The 11,678-nt window shown below is 53.2% G+C and overlaps 1 protein-coding gene across 1 annotated transcript; it reads left to right on the top strand.

The window, feature by feature from the left end:
* The first annotated feature begins 5,077 nt into the window (after positions 1 to 5,077).
* Positions 5,078 to 10,669, top strand: SSR2 (signal sequence receptor subunit 2). The gene is made up of 6 exons (XM_040412066.1): positions 5,078 to 5,193; positions 7,492 to 7,646; positions 7,856 to 7,954; positions 9,768 to 9,876; positions 9,956 to 10,033; positions 10,211 to 10,669. The coding sequence occupies exons 2-6, from the start codon at positions 7,492 to 7,494 to the stop codon at positions 10,319 to 10,321; spliced, it is 552 nt and encodes a 183-aa protein (XP_040268000.1). The 5' UTR covers positions 5,078 to 5,193; the 3' UTR covers positions 10,322 to 10,669.
* Positions 10,670 to 11,678: the final 1,009 nt, after the last annotated feature.

The raw sequence follows: 11,678 nt of genomic DNA, 5'->3' as shown, positions 1-11,678 counted from the left end.
CTGGAGAGGGGGTAAGACGCACGCTGCACCTGCTACCCCTGCCCCTAGGCCCAAGTGGGCACCGGCCCCTGCTGCACTTTCCATGTCGGTGGGGGAACCCCGACTGTGTCACCTGTGTAAGCAGCCAGGACACTTCAAAGCCATGTGTCCCCAGCGCCCGAGGGATCCGTCCCCGTCATCAACCCGGAAACTGTCCACTGTGTTGTGTGTGGGAGGTCCCTTGACAATGTTCAACCGGTCACCGTGGGCCAGGCTGTGGCCATGGGACTTGGAGACACCGGCACTGAGATGACCCTGGTACGGCCTGAACTGGTGGCACCCCATGATTTACTGCCTGGGAGATCCCTCACTGTCTCCGGGATTGGAGGAGAAGAACCAGCGCTGCCCGTCGCCAAGGTCTATTTAGACTGGGGCGCCGGTTGAGGAGTAAGGGAGGTGGGGGTATCCGCAAATATCCCCGCCAGTGTTTTGCTGGGGACAGACCTGGGGCGGCTTGTGTCTAAGTATGTGGCCGTTGACCCCCCAGAAAGTGATGTACCGGTAATGTCCCCCCTGATGATACTGTGAATGTACCTAACATGCCTGTTGTTGGGGATGTGATGGGTGCCTCTCCCCTTAGTGGGGAGGGGGTCATTCATTGCAGTGCATGAGATTCCGGTAACCAGAAACCCAGGGGCCGCTAAGACAGAGGCCTGGAGGGGAAACGTAGCCACGCCTGGGGCATCGGTCATCGAGCGCTTCCAGGAAAAGGCGCCGGCCTTGTCGCGGTTGGTGCACGACAGTATGGGGCAGGCCCAGACCGTCCAGAAGCGGGGGTACGACCAGTTGGCTTGTGAGAGGACCCATCACGTGGGTCAGCAAACATGGATACTGGTTCCAGTACCTCAGGATAAGCTTCAGGCAGGGAGGGACCGTACCTCGTGAACCAGCAGCTCAATGCCAGGATGTACCTGTTCACCCTGGCACAGATGCTCGGGCAGATCTGCCAGGCAGGCTTGACCCTTACGCCAGAAAAGTGCCAGCGGGGCATAAGCGAGGGGCCCCGGGCAGGCAGGGAAGCCTCGGAACCGGAACCTGGGAGAGGGGATGCCAGCTCATCCTGGATCACCCTCCGGGTCAAGTACCAGGTGATGTCCTTCCTGGGCACCGCCGGGTACTATAGGGAGTTCGCACCCCACTATAGTAGCCTGGCGAGACCCCTGACGGACCGCACCAGGAAGAAGCTGCCCTCCGCAGTCGATTTGACAAACGACTGCGAGACGGCCTTCCAGGCGCTGGAGGATGCCCTTTCTAGCTTCCCGGTACTACAAGCAGCCGACTGCACGCGGCCATTTGTAGTACCGACTGATGCCAGCCATTGTGGCCTCGGGGTCAGGCTCAATCCAGGTGACTCCATGGGTCAGGAACGAATGGGAGGTGGGTACGCGGGAGCCTGGCGCTCCGGCCGTACCACTTTGCCATTCACCACCAGAGAGGGTGCGGATGGGCGCACGGGGGAACACAGGACTGTGCTGCCCCCTGGCGCCCTCTAAAAGGGGGAGGTGTGAGGAATATGGATTAATATTTACTGTCAGCCATGTCCTCACACCCCCATTTGCCACAGGAGGGCTTTGCTTCAAAGCCCCAGCCCTGATTGTCATTTGATGCACCTCTTGGCATGTTCAGTGTACATGCAAAATTCGTTTCCACCCCCCAGCCATCTCAGTGTCAGTTGGCAAGGAAGAAAGCCCCAGGGGGTCCAGGCTTCAAGGAGAAGGTCACACCTCCGTGCACCACTTTGGAGCCAAGCTGAATCCTGCAGGAAAACCCCCAGCATGGGGTATCCGCCCTTGCCCAGGATCAATGAGCCCTCCCAGACATGTTGGCACCTACCTTTCATAAGGAATTATGAATCGCCTGGCCATCGCAGGCGCAAACCGGATACATATTTGTGTCCCGGCGGCCACGAGGTACGTGCCCATGGTCTTTGTTTAATGGGACAAGGTCAGGGGAGGAAGATATCCATATCTCCCCATAGAAACCACATAACGGTACCAGGTTTGGACTCTACTTGTAGCCGGAACCCAGGCAGGTCCATTGGTCCCAGAACCATCTTGCTGTGACCCTCTGGTCTGGAGCTATGAACCCTAAAGGGTTTTGTGGGTCATTTGCTGCCAGCCCAGAAGAGGGGGAGTGGACCCCTCCCTGAGGCCGGGAGAGGAGGGGCCGGCTACAGGTTAAAAGTCTAGTGCCAGCAAGTAGGCGCGTCTTTCTCTGAAGAGGGGTCACATCCTACAAATGTGTTTAGAGGGACCCAGGAAATAGCTGAGATCACGGCCTTTCATGTGGCCTCAAGCAAAGAACATCTCCCAACCAAAAGGAACTTTCATCTTACCCGGTAACTGACTTTTACACTGCTTAACCCTGTTGTAACCATATAATCTGTATCTGTAACCTCAGACCACTGTATATATTGTCTGCGTATATTGTGTTATATCTAGTGGCCCACTATAATCTATAATTTAATCTTGTATCTCGATCACGAATCCCCACGTCCGTGTTTTGGCCTAGTTATAAGCTACCGCGGGTTGGTTTCTGACCCTATATAATCCCATTAGCGGACCGGGCTTATATCAAACGAGAACTGGTGGCAGATACCCGGGCTGAGGACGCGCTGTTTCACTGCGGCAGTGAAAAGGCTCTCTCAGATTGTTGCCTCTCTGTGCCCGCGTGGACAGGAGGTGTGTGTGTAAACTGTACCAACCTGACCTTACGTGCTCCTCTGGAGGGCGTAACTTCACGTTTTTGGTAAACCCGTGACCATACCAGGTCTCGTGAGCTCGACGTAGTTGACGTCCAGCGGGCACGAGGTGTGGTATTCATCACAGTTTCCGTTTCTGTTCCGTTTTTCTGTATGGTATATACAGTATACACTAATTACATAGAAAAAATTGGGCTGGGCATAACATTTTCAAAAGACATATGGATGCATTTCCGTATGTGTTCCATTTTTTTTGCGGACCCATTGACTTGAATGAAGCCACGGAACGCGATTTGCGGGCAATAATAGGACATGTTCTATCTTTCAATGGAACTTAATGCATACGGAGTACATTCTGTTTTTTTTTGCGAAACCATTGAAATGAATAGTCTGTATACGGACTGTAGACGGAACACAAAAAACGGCCCGGAACCGCGAAAAATAAAATGGTCGTGTGAAAGAGGCCTTAACTGAATGAAGGGCGGCTGTCACACACAGGAGCCTCCCGCACATGTCTTACCAAACCGCTATCCTGAAGGGGAAGGGGGACACCGGTGAGAAATTGGTGGCTGGTTTGGTGAGGGGTCACCTCTGAGGTAATTTACCACAGTATTAGGTCAGAACTGGCCGAAGAACTCACAAGGTTTGTCGTGGGCCATGTTTTGCACCAGAATTCACAGACACCTTTTGTACATTGCCCTAATTTTGGAGGGTGTCACAGACAGGGCCGCCATCAGGGGGGTAAAGCAGATACCCCAGTAAGGGGCCCGGCCAGTCCCGAGACATATATTATTTTTTGTGTCAGTGTGTTAACTTTAAAATCAGCGCTCATCTCTTTACTATCTTGCACTGACTCCGGTAACAGGCAGTGCGGGCGGCGCAGGCGCGTGCCGTCAGTGAGTGAGCGCTGCCGCCCGCACTGCCCGTTACTGGAGGGAGCTGAATGTACGGTAGATCAGCGTCTAGTTTTCTGCCACTTTTGATCGGTGCATCATTTATGTGGTTTTTGCCACTGTCCGGTTGTTGTATAATTCAGCCCTACAGTAAGTCCTGGGGTATGTGAGTAACACGAGGCACAGTTAGGACTTGGGAAAGGAGACCGCGATAAGTGAAGTCCAGCTCTGCAGTGTTGTGCACAACAAAGTGTCATTACAGATGAGAGGCAATGGGCTTGGTAAGCAGATCGTCTCTATTCACGGCAAAAGACTCAACCACGTAACTAGACCGTCTATCTGGCACGGAGCATCTGATGTGGCATCCAAACCCCACTAGGAAAGAGATGAGCGTTACTGTCTGATACCGACTACAGTTTATAAATGTATACTACTGTGAGGGGAGGGGGACCCGTGGATGACGGCACTGTTATGGGGAGGGGGATCCATGGATGACGGCACTGTTATAGGGAGGGGGACCCGTGGATGACGGCACTGTTATGGAGGGGGATCCGTGGATGACGGCACTGTTATAGGGAGGGGGATCCGTGGATGACGGCACTGTTATAGGGAGGGGGACCCGTGGATGACGGCACTGTTATAGGGAGGGGGACCCGTGGATGACGGCACTGTTATAGGGAGGGGGACCCGTGGATGACGGCACTGTTATAGGGAGGGGGACCCGTGGATGACGGCACTGTTATAGGGAGGGGGACCCGTGGATGACGGCACTGTTATAGGGAGGGGGACCCGTGGATGACGGCACTGTTATAGGGAGGGGGACCCGTGGATGACACCACTGTTATGGAGGGGGATCCGTGGATGACGGCACTGTTATAGGGAGGGGGATCCGTGGATGACACATATAGCATAAGATGCTACATACGGTATGTATCATCCACAGATCCCCCTCCATAACGGTGCCATCCTCCACAGATCCCCTCCATAAGTGACATACACATTTCCCCCCCCCCCCCATAAGTGTCATCCACAGATCTCCCCCATAATAGTGTCATCCACAGAACACTGTTATGACGGGGATCTGTGGATGACACATATAGCATAAGATGCTATATACGGTACAATTCATCCACAGATCCCCCTCCATAACAGTGTGCCAGCCACAGATCCAAAATTTCTGATGGCAGCCCTGGTGACAGAAAACTACCAGCAGGCATACCCGGACCCTCACACAGGTAAAGACAAAATACAACAGAAGCCTCTATTACTGGTCATATACACATATCTAATAACCCTACAGCGTTACGGTCACGCACAGTGCTGACTGCTGAGGACGTAGCTCCGTGCTCCTTGTTTCCCGCGCTTTTACCTCACAAATTTATACAGTAGCAGCAGTACTGTGTCACGTGACTCAGAGCGGCCGGAGACTACATTTCCCATCATGCTTCACGGCCCGCGGCGCCGGAAGTTCCGGTTCGTCGCTGGTTGACGTGTCCTTGTTGAGTGTGTGATCGCGGAGAGCCCGGAGTCTGGTCAGTGTGAGAGCTGGAAGCCGGCGGGGTAAGTGCGCACTAATACTGGGGGGGGGGGGGGGGGGGGGGGTTACCATTCATTACTCTGTGTGGAGCCTCATCACCGGGCCCTGCGCCATGTATACTCATCAGGGTCCACACTGTCCTATTGGGATAGTTATTATAATGGCCTTATGTCCCTGCAGTCCTCGTCTGGTGGCCTGATGAGGGTTGTAGTCAGTGGGATCAATAACTCCTTAGGATGTATAATGTAACAATATCTGATCCTACCTAGACTACTGTCCCTTTAAGAAAATGACCTGCTCTTAAAGGGACAGTGCTCTTTTTTTTAATGTACTTTTGGGGGCATGTGAAGGGGTGTGACACATCAGCGTAACTTGTAGGGTCACATGACCCACTTATGTATATAGGGGTCCCGGCTATTAGTTACTTTATACTGGTGAGGGGCAGCGCTGCTGCAGGAGGAGGGTCTCTATTGTATATGGCATTGCTGTGCACCACTGGATCCCCATTGACTGGAATGGTATCCGGCTTAAATGGTGGCAATCTGCTGCGTGCAGAGAAAGCCGCCACATCCCACTATAGTCCATAGGGGCACAGGGTGTGCGGCCATGCCGGATACCTCCACATCCCATTATAGTCCATAGGGGTACAGGGTGCGCGGCTATGCCGGATACAGCCACGTCCCACTATAGCCCATAGGGGCACTGGGTGCGCGGCCACACCGGATACCGTCACATCCCATTATAGTCCATAGGGGCACAGGGTGCGCAGCTATGCCGGATACCGTCACATCCCATTATAGTCCATAGGGGCACAGGGTGCGCGGCCATGCCGGATACCACCACGTCCCACTATAGTCCATAGGGGTACAGGGTGCGCGGCTATGCCGGATACAGCCACGTCCCACTATAGTCCATAGGGGTACAGGGTGCGCGGCTATGCCAGATACCGTCACATCCCATTATAGTCCATAGGGGTACAGGGTGCGCGGCTATGCCGGATACCTCCACATCCCATTATAGTCCATAGGGGTACAGGGTGCGCGGCTATGCCGGATACCTCCACATCCCATTATAGTCCATAGGGGTACAGGGTGCGCGGCTATGCCGGATACCTCTACATCCCACTATAGCCCATAGGGGCACAGGGTGCGCGGCCATGCCGGATACCGCCACATCCCACTATAGCCCATAGGGGCACAGGGTGCGCGGCTATGCCGGATACCTCTACATCCCACTATAGCCCATAGGGGTCCAGGGTGCGCGGCTATGCCGGATACCTCTACATCCCATTATAGTCCATAGGGGTACAGGGTGCGCGGCTATGCCGGATACCGTCACATCCCATTATAGTCAGTAGGGATCAAGGGTGCGCGGCTATGCTGGATACCGTCACATCCCATTATAGTCCATAGGGGCACAGGGTGCGCGGCCATGCCGGATACCGCCACATCCCATTATAGTCCATAGGGGCACAGGGTGCGCGGCCATGCCGGATACCGCCACATCCCATTATAGTCCATAGGGGCACAGGGTGCGCGGCTATGCCAGATACCTCTACATCCCACTATAGCCCATAGGGGTCCAGGGTGCGCGGCTATGCCAGATACCTCTACATCCCACTATAGCCCATAGGGGTCCAGGGTGCGCGGCTATGCCAGATACCTCTACATCCCACTATAGTCCATAGGGGTCCAGGGTGCGCGGCTATGCCAGATACCAACACATCCCATTGTAGTCAGTAGGGATCCAGGGTGCGGTAATTCCAGTAGTCTGTTGCTCTGGCAAGTTGTCGCCGTAGAGGGAGCCTGGCACCAACCTGCCATGATCACATAGGTCAGTGGGGCACACAGGCCTAGCACAGATCTTACCTTGGGTTAGTTTTTCAGATTCTCCAAACAGCCCAAAAAATCTTTTCTATGGTATGTTAATGAGCCATCACAAGTGCCCAGACCCCCCCCCCCCTTATTTGTCTAACTCCGCCCATCAGTGTTCTTGGAGGATTATGCAGACGTCCGTGGAACACGCTCCGTGAGATACCGGACTGGCATTGCAGGAGCGCACGGTGTAATAGCAACCAATGACGCTGTGCGCTCCTGCAATGCCAGTCCGGTATCTCACGGACATGTGCAAGGGGGGAGCCCTAATGGCCGTGCGATGTCACTGCTGAGGGCAGGGGACGCCGTGCGATGTCACTTCTGAGGGCTTAGTGTACGATGTCACTGCTGAGGGGAGGGGTCGCCGTACGATGTCACTGCTGAGGGGAGGGGTCGCCGTACGATGTCACTGCTGAGGGGTCACTGCCATTGTTTTGCTTCCTGCAGATGAAGTCGTTGTTTGTTGCGCTGCTCGCCCTCCTGGCGGTCGTCCATTGTGAGGACGGGGCTCGGTTGTTGGCGTCTAAGACCCTGCTGAACAGATACGCCGTGGAGGGGAAGGACCTGACGCTGCAGTATAACATCTACAACGTGGGCTCCAAGTAAGCGGCTTTTATGGCTTTTCCAGCCTGGTGAATGGCAGATGAAACTGTGATCCTTCCAGGATTTGTACTGTTGGGTGACGGCGGCTATATTGGTAGTCGCCCAGCTTTTTACCATAAAGCAGTGAGGTCAGGGAGGCGTCAGTCCTCCTGTGCCTCGTACCTCAGTATGTTGTGACTGATCCTTGTGTTATCACCTGCCTCTCTAGCGCCGCCCTGGATGTGGAGCTCTCCGATGATTCCTTCCCTCCAGAGGACTTTGGGATTGTCTCCGGAATGCTGAATGTGAAATGGGACCGAATCGCCCCGTATCCTTTACTGAACCTCCTAGCTGACGGGCTCCCCGCCTGATGTCCAGCCGAGTCCCGCATCTCCTAGTGAACGTGGGTCATGGCAAAAAAAAACCTTGGCGCCATCCACTGTACCCACACACCATGTGCCACAGATTACAGCACGAGACTGGAGAGGGTGTCAGGAGTCTGTTACTGCCAGGATCGGGAGCTCTGATCCTAGACATTTGACCGCTTAGGCCTCTTTCACACGGGCGTTGCGGGAACATGCACAATTGTTCCGCGCGAGTACAAAACATTGTAATGCGTTTTGCACTCGCGTGAGAAAAATCGCGCATGTTTGGTACTCGTTCGGGCTTGGGAGCGGTGTTCTGTAGATTGTATATTTTCACGCACGGTTGCTAGGAGACGATCGGGATGGAGACCCGATCATTATTATTTTCCCTTATAACATGGTTATAAGGGGAAAATAATAGCATTCTGAGTACAGAATGCATAGTAAAACAGCGCTGGAGGGGTTAAAAATAATAATAATTTAACTCCCCTTAGTCCACTTGATCGCGCAGCCGGCATCTCCTTCTGTCTTCATCTTAGCTGTGTGGAGGAACAGGACCTGTGGTGACGTCACTCCGGTCATCACATGATCCATCACCATGGTAAAAGACCATGTGATGACCGGAGTGACGTCACCACAGGTCCTGTTCCTGTACACAGCAAAGAAGAAGACAGAAGAGATGCTGGCAGTGCGATAAAGTGGATTAAGGCGAGTTAAGTTATTATATTTTTTTTTAACCCCTCCAGCGCTGTTTTACTATGCATTCTGTATTCAGAATGCTATTATTTTCCCTTATAACCATATTATAAGGGAAAATAATAATGATCGGGTCTCCATCCCGATTGTCTCCTAGCAACCGTGCGTGAAAATCGCACCGCATCCGCACTTGCTTGTGGTTTTCACGCAACCCCATTCACTTCTATGGGGCCTGCGTTGTGTGAAAAACACAGAATATAGAGCATGCTGCGATTTTTTTACACAATGCACAAGTGATGCGTGAAAATCACCGCTCATGTGAACAGCCCCATAGAAATGAATGGGTCGGGATTCAGTGCGGGTGCAATGCGTTCACCTCACGCATCGCATCCGCGCGGAATACTCGCCCGTGTGAAAGGGGCCTTAGATGCTGCGGTGTATAGTGACTGGAGCATCTAAGTGGTTGTATTGAGGGAGGGGGCTCCCACTGTCCCCTCATTTCCCCCTGCGACGCTATTGGAAAAACTGATATACATTTGAATAGGAAGAAAATGAATTGATGTCACTGCGCCCGACTGTAGGAAGCGATCACTTGTGTGTCTCGGCCGGGATTGCAGGTTTGGTCACCCAACACCGAGGCTCCTCCTGGTCCCCTGTGGATGTGCCATGGTCACATGCACCACAGAGGCCAGTGAATGGCTGCAGCAGTGCGTGTGACTACGGACGGGGCGCCGTCACTACTGTGGTGAACAGGTTCTGGCTCCTGACTGTAATTACATCTGATCTTGGAGTATAGCAACCCCTGTAAGACCAAAATAGGCCTTAAAGGGGTTGTCCCAAATGTTGATATTGATGGCCTATCCTGAGGATTCATCTTGTCCCATAAAAAGCAGACCCTCGCACGTCAAATCGCTGCGGCACCAAAGGGTTAGGCCTCATGCACACGGCCGTGGAACAATCCTGCCAGGCCGGGATACCACGGACGGCTCACGGCAGTGTGCATGAGGGCAATCTCCTCATACATGTCTGTGTGGCTCACTGTCGCCCTCTAGTGTTCTTCCTTAACACACCCGTTTTCAGAGCCAGCAACGTCTCGCACACTGTGGTCCTGCGCCCCCTGAAGGCCGGGTACTTCAACTTCACCTCCGCCACCATCACTTACCTGGCTCAGGAGGGCTCACAGGTTGTGGTAAGTTGCTGAAGGTTGGGGGGCTCTGACGACTGTGCTGCGGGTGTCAGATGACTAATGCTCTGTGTTTTGCTGACAGGTGGGGTACACCAGCGCCCCCGGACAAGGAGGCATCCTTGCTCAGCGAGAGTTTGACAGACGATTCTCCCCTCATTTTGTAAGTGGCTGCTCAGGGGGAGTCAGAGGGGCGCGGATATTTAGTGGTTGGACTCTGTAGAGGTAACTCAGTCCTGTTCTGGGATTGATGACCTGTCACAGACACTAGGGGGCGCACACCACCATAGGGTGGCACTTTGGTCTATCGCTGACATCTTGTTTCCTCTCTCGCCCGTAGCTGGACTGGGCGGCCTTCGGAATGATGACTCTGCCCTCCGTCGGCATCCCCCTCCTCCTGTGGTTTTCAAGCAAGAGAAAATACGACACGCCCAAACCCAAGAAGAACTGAGGGGCTCTGTCCGCTGGAGACCCCGCACCCGTCTACAGGAAACCCCAAGGACCCCTCTCGGGCAGCTCCGCCAGTACCATCTGATCTCCAGTGGGTGGCGCTCCAGGACCTTATTCTTTGGTTGAAACAAAAATCCAAATGTTTTATTTTTTGGGGGGGGTCACCCTGCACCCGCGTCTACCCCATCAGAACCAGCGGCATTTTATGGGACAATTGCATGGGTGCTATAACTGTCATCTGCTACGTCCTGGCTGCGGGGGCAGGGGGCGCTAATGAGCACTGCGCTCCCTCTGCCCCCATTTTTTTGGAACAATAGAGGGTTTTCTAATAAAAGTGAAATAAAACGGTCCTGTGTCTGGTTTAATCCTGTCCTATGTGAATATCTCTGCACCCCTGGGGGGCGTCGGTAATGTCCTGACACCTCTGTATCATCGCCAGCGCGCGTGTTGTCAGTAGCGGTTCTGTAGGATCGGATCACCCCATAGGTACTAACCACTTGGTACGTATTTTTCCCCCCCCCCCCCCCCATCTAACAGGATTGCGGCGACTGTTTATCTGCAGAGGAATGGTGACATTTTGGGGGGGACGCTGCAGGAATGTGAGGTGGGAGATAAAACTGCTGCCCTATAGAAGGCAGACAATGTGCTGTGTGTGCGCAGGAGCCCACAGAGGTCGGGCTGTTAGACCACTTAAAGGGCCAGACCCCCGGCTATGGCTGACCTTATGTAACTCGCGGCTCTGATAATTGGGAGGATCCAACCATCGGACATCACCTATCCTGAAACACTGTAACAAACATCAGCCGAGCAAGCAGGACAATGTTTCAGCCTCTGCATAAAAATAAGGCCCCTTGCAGACGAGCATGTCCGGATTGCGTTCCGATGTTCAGTTTTTATCGCGCGGGTGCAATGTGTTTTGCATGCGCGTGATAAAAAACTGACTGTGGTACCCAGACCCGAATCCGAACTTCTTCACAGAAGTTCGGGTTTGGGATCGGGGTTGTGTAGATTGTATTATTTTCCCTTATAACATGGTTATAAGGGAAAATAATAGCATTCTGAATGCATAGTACAATAGGGCTGGAGGGGTTAAAAAAAATTTTAAAAAATAATTTAACTCACCTTAATCCACTTGTTCGCGCAGCCGGCATCTCTTATGTCTTGTGTGAGGAATAGGACCTTTGATAACGTCACCACGCTCATCACATGGTCCGTCACATGATCTATCACTATGGTAATGGATCATGTGATGAGCCTTAGTGACATCATCAAAGGTCCTATTTCTCACAAAAGAAGACAGAAGAGATGCCGGCTGCGCGAACAAGTGGATGAGGTGAGTTAAATAATTTTTTTTAACC

Source organism: Bufo bufo, chromosome 11, assembly GCF_905171765.1.
Source record: "Bufo bufo chromosome 11, aBufBuf1.1, whole genome shotgun sequence".
In the NCBI taxonomy this organism is placed as follows: Eukaryota; Metazoa; Chordata; class Amphibia; order Anura; family Bufonidae; genus Bufo; species Bufo bufo.
The sequence above is the reverse complement of the archived record's forward strand: the minus strand, read 5'-3'. Positions and strand labels throughout refer to the sequence as shown.

What these genes read in the sequence shown, in the direction of transcription:
- SSR2 (XM_040412066.1), top strand. Translation starts at nt 7,492, where the DNA reads ATGAAGTCGTTGTTTGTTGCGCTGCTCGCCCTCCTGGCGGTCGTCCAT. An exon ending in ATCTACAACGTGGGCTCCAA is followed by an intron (nt 7,647 to 7,855) that starts GTAAGCGGCTTT and finishes CTGCCTCTCTAG; the next exon opens with CGCCGCCCTGGATGTGGAGC. An exon ending in AAATGGGACCGAATCGCCCC is followed by an intron (nt 7,955 to 9,767) that starts GTATCCTTTACT and finishes ACCCGTTTTCAG; the next exon opens with AGCCAGCAACGTCTCGCACA.